The sequence below is a fragment of the Mytilus edulis genome, chromosome 1 (genome assembly GCF_963676685.1).
Source record: "Mytilus edulis chromosome 1, xbMytEdul2.2, whole genome shotgun sequence".
NCBI lineage: Eukaryota > Metazoa > Mollusca > Bivalvia > Mytilida > Mytilidae > Mytilus > Mytilus edulis.
The window spans coordinates 89,090,488-89,104,842 of NC_092344.1; the positions used below are offsets into that span (position 1 = coordinate 89,090,488).

The 14,355-nt window shown below is 32.8% G+C and overlaps 1 protein-coding gene across 2 annotated transcripts in view; it reads right to left on the reverse strand.

Moving 5' to 3' along the window:
- The window catches only part of LOC139515669 (inactive histone-lysine N-methyltransferase 2E-like), a 38,482-nt gene that overhangs the window by 19,902 nt on the left and 4,225 nt on the right, over positions 1–14,355 (reverse strand). For both annotated transcript variants that reach the window (XM_071305321.1, XM_071305313.1), the window contains exons 2-11: positions 13,216–13,356; positions 11,753–11,843; positions 7,214–7,449; positions 6,756–6,898; positions 6,034–6,227; positions 4,662–4,712; positions 4,280–4,356; positions 3,811–3,910; positions 3,013–3,093; positions 2,380–2,483 (exon numbers count right to left, since the gene is read on the reverse strand). In XM_071305321.1, the coding sequence (XP_071161422.1) occupies positions 2,380–2,483; positions 3,013–3,093; positions 3,811–3,910; positions 4,280–4,356; positions 4,662–4,712; positions 6,034–6,227; positions 6,756–6,898; positions 7,214–7,449; positions 11,753–11,843; positions 13,216–13,274 (1,136 nt within the window). In that variant the 5' untranslated portion in view covers positions 13,275–13,356. The remainder of the gene's footprint in view (positions 1–2,379; positions 2,484–3,012; positions 3,094–3,810; positions 3,911–4,279; positions 4,357–4,661; positions 4,713–6,033; positions 6,228–6,755; positions 6,899–7,213; positions 7,450–11,752; positions 11,844–13,215; positions 13,357–14,355) is intronic.

Below are 14,355 nucleotides of genomic sequence, written 5' to 3' on the forward strand. Positions count from 1 at the left end.
CAAGTATGGACACAACATTCAAGCTGGATTCAGCTCTAAATTTGGATTGTGATTAAATAGTTGACACAGCATAGGTTTCTGACACAGAATGAATGTGTTCTAATGAACTTAAAATTTTTGTTTCTCTTAGAGCAATTCACTATGCTGTTGAATATTAATCCTCTCAAAAAAATGTTTGAAGAAATTTTCTTTTTTATTTATGAAATTTCAAATGAGAAAAATTGAACCCAATTTTTTTAATCACATCCCCCTTTCCCTTATTCCAAAACTAATCTCAATTAAAATTTCTAATGGAGTTTGCAACAATAACTACTCATTTAAATACATCATAAAATATTAAGATGTAAAAAAACTGCTTGTTATCACTGAATGGTAAAGATTATTTTAATTTATCAGTTGGTAGTAAAAAGTGAATATACATTGTATATTGTATATAACAAAGATTTAAGTTGATTCTGGACAAAGAAAGATAACTCCAATTAAAAAAAAATCTTGCTATTGCACAATATTTTGCAATTAGATATTTCTTGCTTACTATTCTGGACAAAGAAAGATAACTCTAATTAAAAAAAAAATTTGCTATTTCACAATATTGTGCAATTAGATATTTCTTGCCATTGCGCAATACTGTGCAATTGAAAAGACTTGCTATTGCACAATACTTAATATAATAATTTTAGATCCTGATTTGGACCAACTTGAAAACTGGGCCCATAATAAAAATCTAAGTACATTTTTGGATTCAGCATATCAAAGAACTTCAAGATTTCAATTTTTGTTAAAATCAGACTAAGTTTAATTTTGGACCCTTTGGACTTTAGTGTAGACCAATTTGAAAACAGGACCAAAAATGAAGAATCTACATACACATTTAGATTTGGTATATCAAAGAACCCCATTTATTCAATTTTTGATGAAATCAAACAAAGTTTAATTTTGGACCCCGATTTGGACCAACTTGAAAACTGGGCCAATAATCAAGAATCTAAGTACATTTTTAGATTCAGCATATCAAAGAACCTAACTGATTCATTTTTTGTCAAAATCAAACTAAGTTTAATTTTGGACCCTTTGGACCTTAATGTAGACCAATTTGAAAACGGGACCAAAAGTTAAGAATCTACATACACAGTCATGACAGTTAGATTCAGCATATCAAAGAACCCCAATTATTCAATTTTGATGAAATCAAACAAAAGTTTAATTTTGGACCCTTTGGGCCCCTTATTATGTTGGGACCAAAACTCCCAAAATCAAACCCAACCTTTCTTTTATGGTCATAAACCTTGTGTTTAAATTTCATAGATTTCTATTTACTTATACTAATGTTATTGTGCGAAAACCAAGAATAATGCTTATTTGGGCCCTTTTTTGGCCCCTAATTCCTAAACTGTTGAGACCAAAACTCCCAAAATCAATCCCAACCGTTCTTTTGTGGTCATAAACCTTGTGTCAAAATTTCATAGATTTCTATTAACTTAAACTAAAGTTATAGTGCGAAAACCAAGAAAATGCTTATTTGGGCCCTTTTTGGCCCCTAATTCCTAAAATGTTGGGACCAAAACTCCCAAAATCAATACCAACCTTCCTTTTGTGGTCATAAACCTTGTGTTAAAATTTCATAGATTTCCATTCACTTTTACTAAAGTTAGAGTGCGAAAACTAAAAGTATTCGGACGCCGGACGACGACGACGACGACGACGACGACGACGACGCTGACGCCAACGTGATAGCAATATACGACGAAAATTTTTTCAAAATTTGCGGTCGTATAAAAATCGGTGTCAGGAATCTTAAGTTGTTATGAAATTGTAATACACGAAACGAATGCGGCATACGGAGGCTCAATGCCAAAGGTCAGCCCCTTAAGTCTTCAGAAGACTTGACGTCTTCTTCCACTAAAAACCATAATGAAAAATATAGAATTTTAGAAAACAAGACTAGTATGTAACAACCTTTCCTATGCAGATGTGGCTTTAAGAAGGCTCAAGTTTCTGGTAATCAACCTCATCGAACAAGTTAGAGACAAATTGCAAGTAGACTTTTGGCAAGGAAAATAATCTATCTGTGCTAATTATTAAGATGATTAGTTTCACAAATTCAGAAGTAGACATTTGTGGAGATTTACTTTAGTTTTTGAATAGGCACATTTTCATATATTGACCTCTCAATGTCTTTTTCTTAGGGGGATTAGCTGAACTTCTTTATCAGTTTTGGACATAATGAACAGTGAGTAGATCTTGTTATTCTTTGCCTTTCATATTTCAAGCGTGAAAGGGTTTTCAAGATATTAGATGATTACTAACATTTTGAGCCTATGTTCTATTTTAACTCAGTATTGCTTAATTTGAAGCAAGAAAATAAAATGTAATATTTACCTTTTATAAAAATTGGCTTTGTCAAATTGTTCTCGTAACATAACATTGCCAGTATATTCAATGATTGGTTCTCCTTCGCCAATTGTCTCAGATGCTTCCAATCCCTGTAAAATATAAAACAAAATTCATTTGCTAAGTAAAGAGTTATAGTAGGAAACTGTAAGTTTTTAGCATCCTGTCTTCAAGCACAGAGAAATAAATTAAATTTGAACTAACTATTCCACATGGAAAAGACCTTTACTTATATATCACAAATAAAAGGAAATTCTGAGTGTTTTATACATACCAGTTTTATCTACACAAAATTAAAGTGTTTTTCTTTGTTTAGGTAAATAGACTTTTTTACATGTGTAATTTTTCCCACATTAAAATTTATTAATTCCATAAACATCAGAGATAAATGATTAAAATAAGATGGGCCTTGAGAACTCAATGGACAAATTGTTTACTCTTTGAATGCAATATTTCAATTTTAAATTCAATATTTCATTTCAAGACACATAGTAATATAATGCTTTCTATTAATATCTAAAACATAACTTTCTGTGATGCACATAGCAAATTTAAATCTCTGGAATTGTAAAGGTCCATGATAACAATGAACTACAGTTTCTAAACACAATAATGCCTTACCTTTCTATTTTTGTTTACCTCTGTAACATGACACAACTGAACAAGAAGTCTTCCATTTCTTTTGTAGTTATAATTACCAGACTGAAAGAAGAACATACATTCAAGAAAGATTAGCAAACATTTTCCCACCAAAGATATCACATAGTATACCAATTAAACAATTTTTGTTCAGCTAAGTACTAGCAGGTAAATGTGACAATTTTCCTTTAAAGAATATTTATTAACCAATTTGATTTTCATACAAGAATTCTACCAGAATGCATGTATTGTGCTAAGCATTTTTCTATTTGTAATTCAAAGTATCAGATATGAGGAAGTAGGTGTGCGAGATATCTGTGCATACACTATACATCTGGTTACTGTTGGGCTGCTGATTAAATATGAATAATTCTTTTCACAAATTACTGAGAAAGTTGTGATTTTTTTAAAATCATTGTTAAAAGATTCAACAAAACATGAAGGAAGTATCTGACAGAAACCAAAAGCGCTCATGCATTACAACTCATTGCTTGCTTCCTGTCAAATTGCTGGCCAAATATACTTTTCAGTTGTTTCTAAGAAGTAAAATCACAAAAATACTGAACTCAGGAAAATCCAATCGTACAGTCCATAATCACATGGCAAAATCAAATGACAAAACATATCAAAATGTGACAATAAGGACAGACAAAGTGATTGTAATATAGCCCATACTTTAAAGAGTAGCGTATTTAACTAATCATAGATACTGGGATTACAATTTTGTAACCCAGACAGTCATCACACCCTCACTAGAGACACTAGAATGGTTTTACTTACACAAGTGAGAGATCCATTCAGTTTCTTGAGTCCTAGAATTGCCTGCATATCTGCACTATACTGATTCTCCTTTGCCTCTTCATATTTATCAACCCATGGACTGAAATTATTAAAACAAATTTCTTTAAAATGAATATATGGTAAAAAAATTCTATGCTTCTCATAAAAGTCTTCAGAAATAGTTATATTCTAGACTAAGTTATGAATAAACCAAATTCACTCTTAAAGATGACAAGACTTATTCTCCCTTCCTTATAAATCCCTTGTGAGCCAATTACAAGTTCCACAACAGTGATGTTCAAATGATGCAAAATATTTCCAAAATTGGTCCTTTTTAACACAAAAATTTGACAGACATACAACTTATTCGTTTTCAAAACTATAATCTTAATAGTCTATATTTAAAGAAGCAAAGAGTTATAAAGTTGCAAAATTGATTAAGTTATTTTTCTTGAAAACTGTTAAATACCTGTAAGAGCTATCCCAGGGATCCTGCTGAGCATTATCATTTGTGATCAACGATAAAAATCCAGACTTCTTCCCCATCTACAAAACAGCAAAGAGCAATGATGTATTTGTAAAATATTATAATTATATAATTTTTTTACAGCAGAAGACAGACAGTTTTGAGAGCAAACACATATTGGTTTGCCTGCTTCCTAAAAAATTTCGCTCTTAATGAACATATTGAAATTGTTGCAAAAATAAAATGAGATATTTACAAGGAACTAAAATGGTCAATAGAAAAAACATTTATGAATATACCCTTGGGCATACAATTATTGTATCAATTAACTGTTATATTGTTTTTCAGATTTAAATGAATACTCATACAGATTTTTCAAATTTACCTTATTTTTTAAGTTCTTTTTGGATGTTGAGTCCCTTTCCTTCAAAGATATCTAAATAAAATAAAAATATGATTAATAAATTTGAAAAGAAAACAAGACATTTTGAAGTTGAAATTTTTCAACCAGAAGAAACAAGTGAAACTGCGAGCTACTGCTCACTGATGATACCCCCGCCGCAAGTAGATAATATTAATAGTGTTCGGTAAACAGGAAGTTGTTGAGTGATGAATCTGAAAACGCATCACACGGTATAGCTGACTTATATAAATCCTGAAACCAAATTTCAGAAATCCTTGTATTGTAGTTCCTGAGAAAAATGTGACGAAAATTTTCAACTTGGCTATCATGTGTAAAATCATACAAGTGTTCGGTAAACAGGAAGTTGTCAAGTGATGAATCTGAAAACGCATCACACGGTATGGCTGACATATATAAATGTTGATACCAAATTACAGAAAGGGTGGATGTGTAGTTCCTGAGAAAAATGTGACGAAAGTTTCATGGGACGGACTGACTGACGGACGGATGGACTGACGGACGGACGGACAGACAGAGGTAAAACAGTATACCCCCCCTTTTTTAAAGCGGGGGTATAATTACAAAATAAAGATTTATTTAAACAAGAATGTGTCCATAGTACATGAATGCCCCACTCGCACTATCAGTGGACTGTGAAATTGGGGTCAAAACTTTAATTTGGAATTAAAATTAGAAAGATCATATCATAGGGAACATGTGTACTAAGTTTCCAGTTGATGTAACTTTAGCTTCATCAAAAACTTTAACCTGAACTTCACACTATCATTTTCTATGTTCAGTGGACCATGAAATTGGGGTCAAAACTATAATTTGGCATTAAAATTAGAAAGATCGTATCATGGGGAACAAGTGTACTAAGTTTCAAGTTGATTGGACTTCAACTTCTTCAAAAACTACCTTGACCAAAAACTTTAACCTGAAGCGGACGGACGAACGGAGGCACAGACCAGAAAACATAATGCCCCTCTACTATCGTAGGTGGGGCATAAAAAGGTTAATGATTTTTTGTGGTGGATATTTTTATGTTTAAACATAAGAACTCTAACCTATAAACAAAATGGACAAAACTATTTGCGTGAATACTTGAATAAACTGCTCTCAAGATATGACCTAAATTTTTAAAGGTTATTTATGCATATTGACATTGACATATGAATTTGGAAAGTACATTTCAATGTGTATAGATTTCATGGCTAACACAGCTACATCTTTGTTGTTAAGGGAGATTCCTTAGGAAAGAATTTGAACTATAGTTCCAGCCTAAAAAAAAATAATATTCTAAATATGGACAAAAATGTCGTAAAAAATGCAAACAATTCTGTATTAATATTACCCTCAATCTCCTGCTTAAATCTTTGTTTTCTTTTTCCTTTTTGATATCTTTCTTGTCTTTCTTTGTTCTTCTGACCTTGTCATCCTTACTTTTTAGAATTTTTGTTCTTTTCTTGGGTTTTCCCTTTTTACCCATATCTTGAGACATTCTCCTGTTAACAGGTTCATCTGGATCTGTATCTGTGCTAGAATCAGCTATAAATAGAAATGTTGAGGTAAAAGTAAAAGTCTTTGACTTAAGTTGGCACTTGGGATAAATAATCTACAAATACAATTTTCCATTTACAATTAATTGTTTATTTTATACTATCTATAATATCTATAATTAAGATATACATTTTAGTATATTATAAATCAACTATGAGAATTTGAGTCAAATCTGTGAGCATCAATTTGACAGCTAATGCCGCTTTCAAAAAGTTATGGCCTAATAATGAAGATTTGGACTGTCATCATTTGTTAAGATATAAATCTTTGAAAGGATGGGATGAACTATTTCAGATGTTACAGATATACATATATATCAGATAAATGACTAAGAACTTAAAAGTCCAAAAGTGTACCAAACAGGAAATCTATTGATCTACTATGGACTATAACATTTTAATTAGAGGGTTCTGATATGGGTTTACCTAATTTTAAGTTTCCCAAAATCGTTATCTTTACTGGACAAATTTGTGTTTGCCCAGCAAATCTCAGTAAAACTGTCAAACTAATAACTACCTGCAAGGATAAATTCCCTTTTTCGCAGCTGAATTTGTCTTGCTCTGTCTCTGTCCAGAGTTCTAGGTTCACAAATTTCACAGAAGTAGGATTCAGGAATATTTGTCCTGTCCACAGCCATACAGTCAATATGCTGCCATACACTACAAAGAAACGAATAATTATACAACAAAAGACACTGAATTTTTTTTTTACATCTTTCGTGATGCTAACTATATACATTAAATTGGTCAAATAAGTGTACAAGCAGAATTTTAATTGATCTTTTTTCATGTTACTTATATCCCTTTTTTTCATGTAAGTGTCACCAGCATTTTGTTTCAACTGCTATTGTCATAATAGTTCCTGCAACCAATATCACGACTGACCTCTTGGTAATAACATTTCTGCTTGTCAGATAAATTCTGACCTGACTGCCATCCTACTTACACCTATACAATCATTTAATATTTATTTACCTGCACTTGTCACAACATATCATGTATCCATCATCATGAGTGAAGTCACAAATACATCTAGTAATACTATCATCAACAGCATCACTGCTGGTCACATCAACACTGGCCTGTTGACCTACACTTGTCACCGATATCTCTTCTACTTCAATATGTCCATTACTCCTATCTATAAAGGAAACAGGTGATGGAACCCGTGGTGGAGGGGAAGGTGGTGGTGGTGCTCCATAATTGTGATCCTACAAAAAAATACAACAGTTTCAGTTAGGTGAATAATATTCAATATATATTTGCTCTGTAATGGAACTTTGTATTAAACTGTACAACTGATCTTGATGCACAAGGTAATTTTGATGCAAGGAAAACAAATACTACTGATTAATGATCATGTGCTGGAATATATAAGCATTCTGTAAACAGGAAGTAGAAAAAGCAATAAAATTGGAAAATGCATCACATGAGGCTTTTCGGAAGCTCTGATTCTTGATTTTTGAGAAAAATTCAACAAAAATTTCATACATGACCAGTAGTGTAAGAAATACAAGAATTTGTTAAACAGGAAGTTGATGAGCAATAAATGTGAAAACATATCACATGGTATCGAATGCTCTATCCTTTAGGGTATAACCAAACCAGTTAAAACACAAGTCACTCCATACACCTACACGACACTACCATCAGTACACATGAGACTTATCCATAACTTACAAAAAAAGAAAACAATGTTCAGTATTCACTTAAATACATGCTATGGCAGATACTTTGATATTCAGCTCCAACATTGTTTATCCAAGAGTAATTTTACTTTTACATTATACAAATTACCTATGACTTGTTACTGAATTGTTTTCTCAATTATATCCTGGTTGGCAGATGATCAAAAATTTCAAATGGATTTTAAGTTGGCTATAATTTATGTTAAATGTAAAAGTAACAACAACAGAATGTTCACTCTTTCTACTTAGGGAAGCACTTAGTAACAATAGGATTCAGATGAATTTATACATTGCAATAGTTGCATTTTTACAATAAAAATTCTGCAGCTCTCAAATACATTTGATCATCCCAGATGTTCATCTGACACATGTTTTTCTTTCCTGGTAGAATACTAGGACATAACTCAAGAACGGAAAAGTGACAGAATTGCTACCCAACATTGTGGTATTTAGCATTGTGCATATTAAAGTTTCATAACACTTTGCTGAAAAAAACTACAGTGTAACCTGCCTAAGGGCTGCTCCAACAAGAGTGCACATGCTGAAATGTCTCGCCTTCTTTACTTATCATTGATATTATGTTGATAGACCTTTATAACAACTGTCACATAAACTCAACATTAACCAAAAAACAAAACATTGATCAATGAACCATGAAAATGAGGTCGAGGACAGATGAACCATGCCAGGCAGACATGTGCGGCTAACAATTCTTCAATATAACAAATATAGTTGACTTATTGCTTATAAATTAAGACAAGAGTGCACACACTGAAATGTCTCGCCTTCTTTACTAATCATTGATATTATGTTGATAGTCCTAAGTATAAAGCTTGATTACAACTGTCACATAAACTTAACATTAACCAAGATAGCTAAACAAAGACCAATGAACCATGAAAATGAGGTCAAGGTCAGATGAACCATTCCAGGCAGACATGTAAAGCTAACAAAGCTTCCATACAACAAATATAGTTAACCCATTACTTATAGTTTAAGAAAAATAGACCAAAACACAGAAACTTAACACTGTGCAATGAACCGTGCAATTGAGGTCATGGTCAAATAAAACCTGCGGGACTGACATATAGATCATAATATATTTCCATACACCAAATATAGTTGACCTAATGCATAAAGTATTAGAAAAATAGACCAAAACTCAAAAACTTAACTATAACCACTGAACCATGAAATTGAGTTCAAGGTCAGATGACACCTGTCAGCTAGACATGTACACCTTACAATCATTCCATACAACAAATATAGTAGACCTATTGCATATAGTAGAAGAAAAACAGACCAAAACACAAAAACTTAACTATAACCACTGAACCATGCAAATGAGGTCAAGGTCAGATGACACCTGCCAGTTGGACATGTACACCTTCCAGTCCTTCCATACACAAAGTAGTCACTGAACCATGAAAATGAGGTCAAGGATATTGGACATGTGACTGACAGAAATTTCGTAATATGAGGCATCTATATACAAAGTATGAAGCATCCTTAAGTTAGCTAACGCCGCAGCCGCCGGATCACTATCCCTATGTCGAGCTTTCTGCAACAAAAGTTGCAGGCTCGACAAAAATAAATGTATGGGGAGGGAAGGAAGGCACTTTTTATTTGACCCCACCTTGCATACATTTTAAATCGGATATTTAATGTTCAAGCAATCTTTTCCTAAATAACCACCACCCATCAAATTTTAATAAAAGTGTTGGGGCACGTATGGACACAACATTCAAGCTTGATACAGCTCTGAATTTGGATTGTGATCAAATTCTTGACATAATATGAGTTTCTGACACAAAACAAATGTCAAGATCTTACAAAACTATTATGCAAAATAGTGTAATTATAGATTTCTTCTTCAAACTTTTCAAAAAATTTGGAATTTGAGAAATTTGGAAAAAAATTTGGAAACCTCTACCATCCCCCTTTTTTGCAATAAGTCCAAAGCCTGACATTTCTTTATACATTATTTACAAGTAGTGTAAGGGAAGTTAACCCAAACATACCAAACATTGTATGTTAACTGTTTTTGAATTACCTCCCTTACACTGCTTAAAATTGTCTTAACTTGCATTGACCAGAAACACCTAGTATTCCCCCTTTTTTTGCCCTTAATTCCAAAACATTTTGAACCATAACCCCCAAAGTCATTACTAATCATCCCTTAATGGTATGGAAACTTGTGGTATAATTTCAGAGAGATTCATACACTTAAACAGAAGTTACTGTTGAAAACTACAAAAATGCTTATTTTGGGCCCCCTTTTTGGCCCCTAATTCCTAAACTATTGGGACCAAAACCCCCAAAAACAATCCCAACTTTCCTTTAGTGGTATTGAACCTTCTGGTAATAATTTATAGAGATCCATTCATTAAATCTAAAGTTATTGCGCGGAAACTAAATGTGTCTTCAGACGACGCAGACATGATACCATTATATGACTTGCGGTCGAATAAATAAATCAGATATCCACAAGGAAAAACTTTGGCGTATAGACCGGGGTGCACCAGATGTATAGAGAAAATTGACAGTCTGTATATGTTAGTTGCACACCAGATGAACGCTAAGCAACTGTTAAACGTGCGTTGCATAAGTTTGAAGTACGTTGAAATGCAAAGGTATACGCTTGGTGAATGCTATAACTCCAGGAAATTTTTATGCAGCATAAAAATTTTCATCCAGCTCAATTGTTTGTCAAGCATATACCTGTACGCTACAAGCATGTTGAAAACGCTAGATAAGTTTATCTTTACACTTTAACTAAAATGTAATAGTAGTCCAGGGTTGGCAAAGTATTACCCGCCCGGGTTTTCCCGGGCTGGGCAATACTCCCTGAAACGGGGAATACTGGGTAATACTGGGCAATATGATTTTTTAAGCTTATTTCAACACAAAATAGTAAAGACTTGTAGTTTCATAGTATTGTAGCTAAATATATACATTTTATACAGATAACCATTGAGAGTCATCAAAAATTCAATTTCATTCTCTTCTCCGCATAAATTTTATGTAGGCAAAATACAATATTTGCACAATTTAGGATTCCTCATTAATTTCCAAGCATTGTTTTAATAATCTTAACACTTTATTGCAGTGTTTAAGTGAATTGTAAAGTAAATTGCTATACATGTATACACAATCATGGTTGCTAAATAAACACCCTACAGGGTCTTGTCATTAACTCTTATAGAAATGAAAAGACTGATTATTGTTATATAAACATATCTGTGTTCTAATCTGAATAATAACTTATTAATTAGTTTTGTACATTTGTATAAATTTTTTTTTTTTATCAGAGTTGTTAGAATAATTCTTTCTCAGATGTATACTCTTGTACTTTTGTACATGTATGTATCATAAGACTCTCAAAAAAGTAAACTTATTTATAAATAAAAATAGGTTTACATATATCTTAAATGTATTGCATTGGTGTTTGATTACTGAATCTTCTTTGAAATTCAGGCCAGAAACGTATATTACCCAGTATTGCCCAGTATTACCCAGTAAAACCCAGTAAAACCCGGGTTTTCCCAGTATTTCCCACTGGGCTGGGCAATACTCATAAAACCCGGGTTTTTGCAAACCCTGAATAGTACCCCATAATTAAACGTCCCAGACACACAGAAAGCGCAGGTTAATGTCCAAGATACAACCGGGACGAGTCTCAAATACGTTCAAAGAGACTATTTTCCTGCGTAGCATGCATTTCATCTACATTAGACAAACGCCAACATACGTTACTTGGAACGCCCAATAAACGCTTATGTACGCATACAGATATGATTGACAGCTACATGTACTATAGTCTTACCTGGTAGGGAAGTCCAAAACAGCCTGGAAAAGACTGGGAGGAAGGTCTACTGTAATCTTCTGCTGCACTTCCATCATCATAGGAGTCAGCACTGTAAAGTTTATATAAGTATATGATATATCATGTTTAACAAAACAAGTAACCTTACAGCTACATTCAAGCAACTACCCCCAAACTCCATCAAACCCTTCCTTTCTTTTTATTTTTTATACTTTCTTAGCAGAGTTCGCACAAACTTTGTTTGACCTATCGGTGATCGGACCGACAAAGAAAGATTATTTGTCAGTCCTACAAAATTTTAGCCAGTCCTAAAAAATCTGTCAATTTGATCCTAAAATAAAAATAACAACATATTTTATCCAAAAGTAACTTTATTATTATTAGTTTTATTTTTCACAGCCACGGACAAATTAAAAATGAAAGACCAGTTCTGATCTTCTAATTGTTCTTAATTAAAGTCATTTTCTCTATCCTTTCCTCATCGGAATCATTTTCTCAGTATTTGTTATCTCCATCTAAGATTTCAATCGCCGATTGTTTGCCATGAGCAAATTTAGCAGGCTACGTGTAGATCGGCACTTTGGTTTCCATAGGTTTCAGTTTGTTCATAACAGGAAACCAGTACCAGTAATTCGTAGCAGGTACATCTGAAGACCGATGTTAACACATATTTGAATTAGTTGTGGTACAACTAATTACCAACAAAAAAGGCACTGCAACGGCCGTTTTTACATCGGTCATTGGACCGGCACTAGCTTTCAAAATACTGGTCCGAGCCTCTTTTTGACCAATAGGACCGACCATTTTCGCGAACTCTGTCTTAGTATGGAACCTTGTAGCACAATTCTAGAGAAATCCATAACACTTAACCACAAGTTATTGTCTGGAAACTAGAAAATACTTGTTAATGGCCTCTTTTTTTGCCCCTATAAATTCTTGCATGTTTGTGGTTGTATAAAAGTGTGGAAAACTGATTTTTTAGGTAAAATTCCTAAATCCAAGGACCATAACTCTGCACATAATCATCAGACCAGAACAAAATTATAGTATTATCTGTAACTTGTCATGATTAAACAATATACCAATTTTCAAATCAATATCTTCAAGAAAGACAAAAAAAAAAGTGTGGAAAACTGATTATCTAAGTGAATTTCTCTGCACAAAATTATCAGTCCGGGAACAAAATTCAAATTTGAAATGTAACTTGTCATGATAAAACTATATACCAATTATTAAATCAATATATTCAAGAAAGACAAAAAAAAGTGTCGAAAACAATTTGTCAGATTGACAGACAGATAGAAGTGCAAACCTTAAGTCACCTTCAACCTTGTAGGTATGGGACAAATAAATCTTTGAATACAAATTTGGTAAGGGATATGATATTAAAACTTTATTTCTAGAATAGTAATCTAAATAAATTTTTATTTGTGAATATTTACAAGAAAGACTCCATTACTCACTCAGTGCAGCCAGCATAATAATCTGGATTAACTGCTCCAACTCTGAGTACAACACTCATCGTGACGGACCAAAATCTTGCCAATGATCAGGTGATGGGTTTTTCCATGAATAAAGCTGCATTGCATACAATAATAAAACAACTGAAAAGATAAAATATAAAGAAAAGGTTAATCAATAATGAATCAAATGAACCTGCGCCCAAAGGAGCCTGAATCCTTCAGTTTATTTACAGCTTTTACATTATTGCTAGCAAGACAAATCTTTGTTTGGCTTGCTTGCTTTGTGTGTATCAATGTTTGCTCAAGCATGGCAATTAAGATAGGCGGAGCTTCAGCTTGTATACATCATACTTAAATTTTATTGGACGTTACGTTTGAGGTTTAGGACACTTAATTTTAAAACATCACATGACAAATATTCTCACATGTTTCCTCACCTGTAAAAATACAATAATTGGTCAATGAAAGAAAAATATAAACTTAATATTTTTTTTTTTTTATAAAATATCAATCTATTAGTTCAGTTGTTTCCGTGTCTGCCCTTTCATTTATGTAACTCAAGAAAAAATTCCAATAAATGGGTAACAATTGTATCGAAAAGAGAAAATCGAGTGCACCTTTTTTTATGTTAGGGTGTGCTTGAGATAAATATTTTGTCTTGAAAACGTACAAAGGAAGAGTATTTGATACATCGTCTCGCTTCAGATTCTATCATTTTTATATAGCAAAGCTACAGGTTGACTTTATAACATAAAAAAATCACAATACTAAAAGATGAAAGTAGGGGTCAAGTGAAATACCTATCCAATGAATCACAAAATCAGAGTAGGTGTGTGTTCGAATAGCTATTTTACTAAAAGTATTTGACGACAATCTTCAAGTTGGATGATGAAAATGCATATGTTCGAAAAAAATTTGGTTTCCATTTCTACGATTGTGAAAATGAACTGCCGTAATGGGGAGATAATTTTGACGAAGTAGAATCCTGACTGTATTGTATATTTACAGGTAAGGAAACATATGAGAATATTTGTCATGTGATGTTTTAAAATTTAGTGTCCTTAACCTCAAACATAACGTCCAATAAAATTTAAGTATGATGTATACAAGCTGAAACCCCGCCTATCTTAATTGCCATGC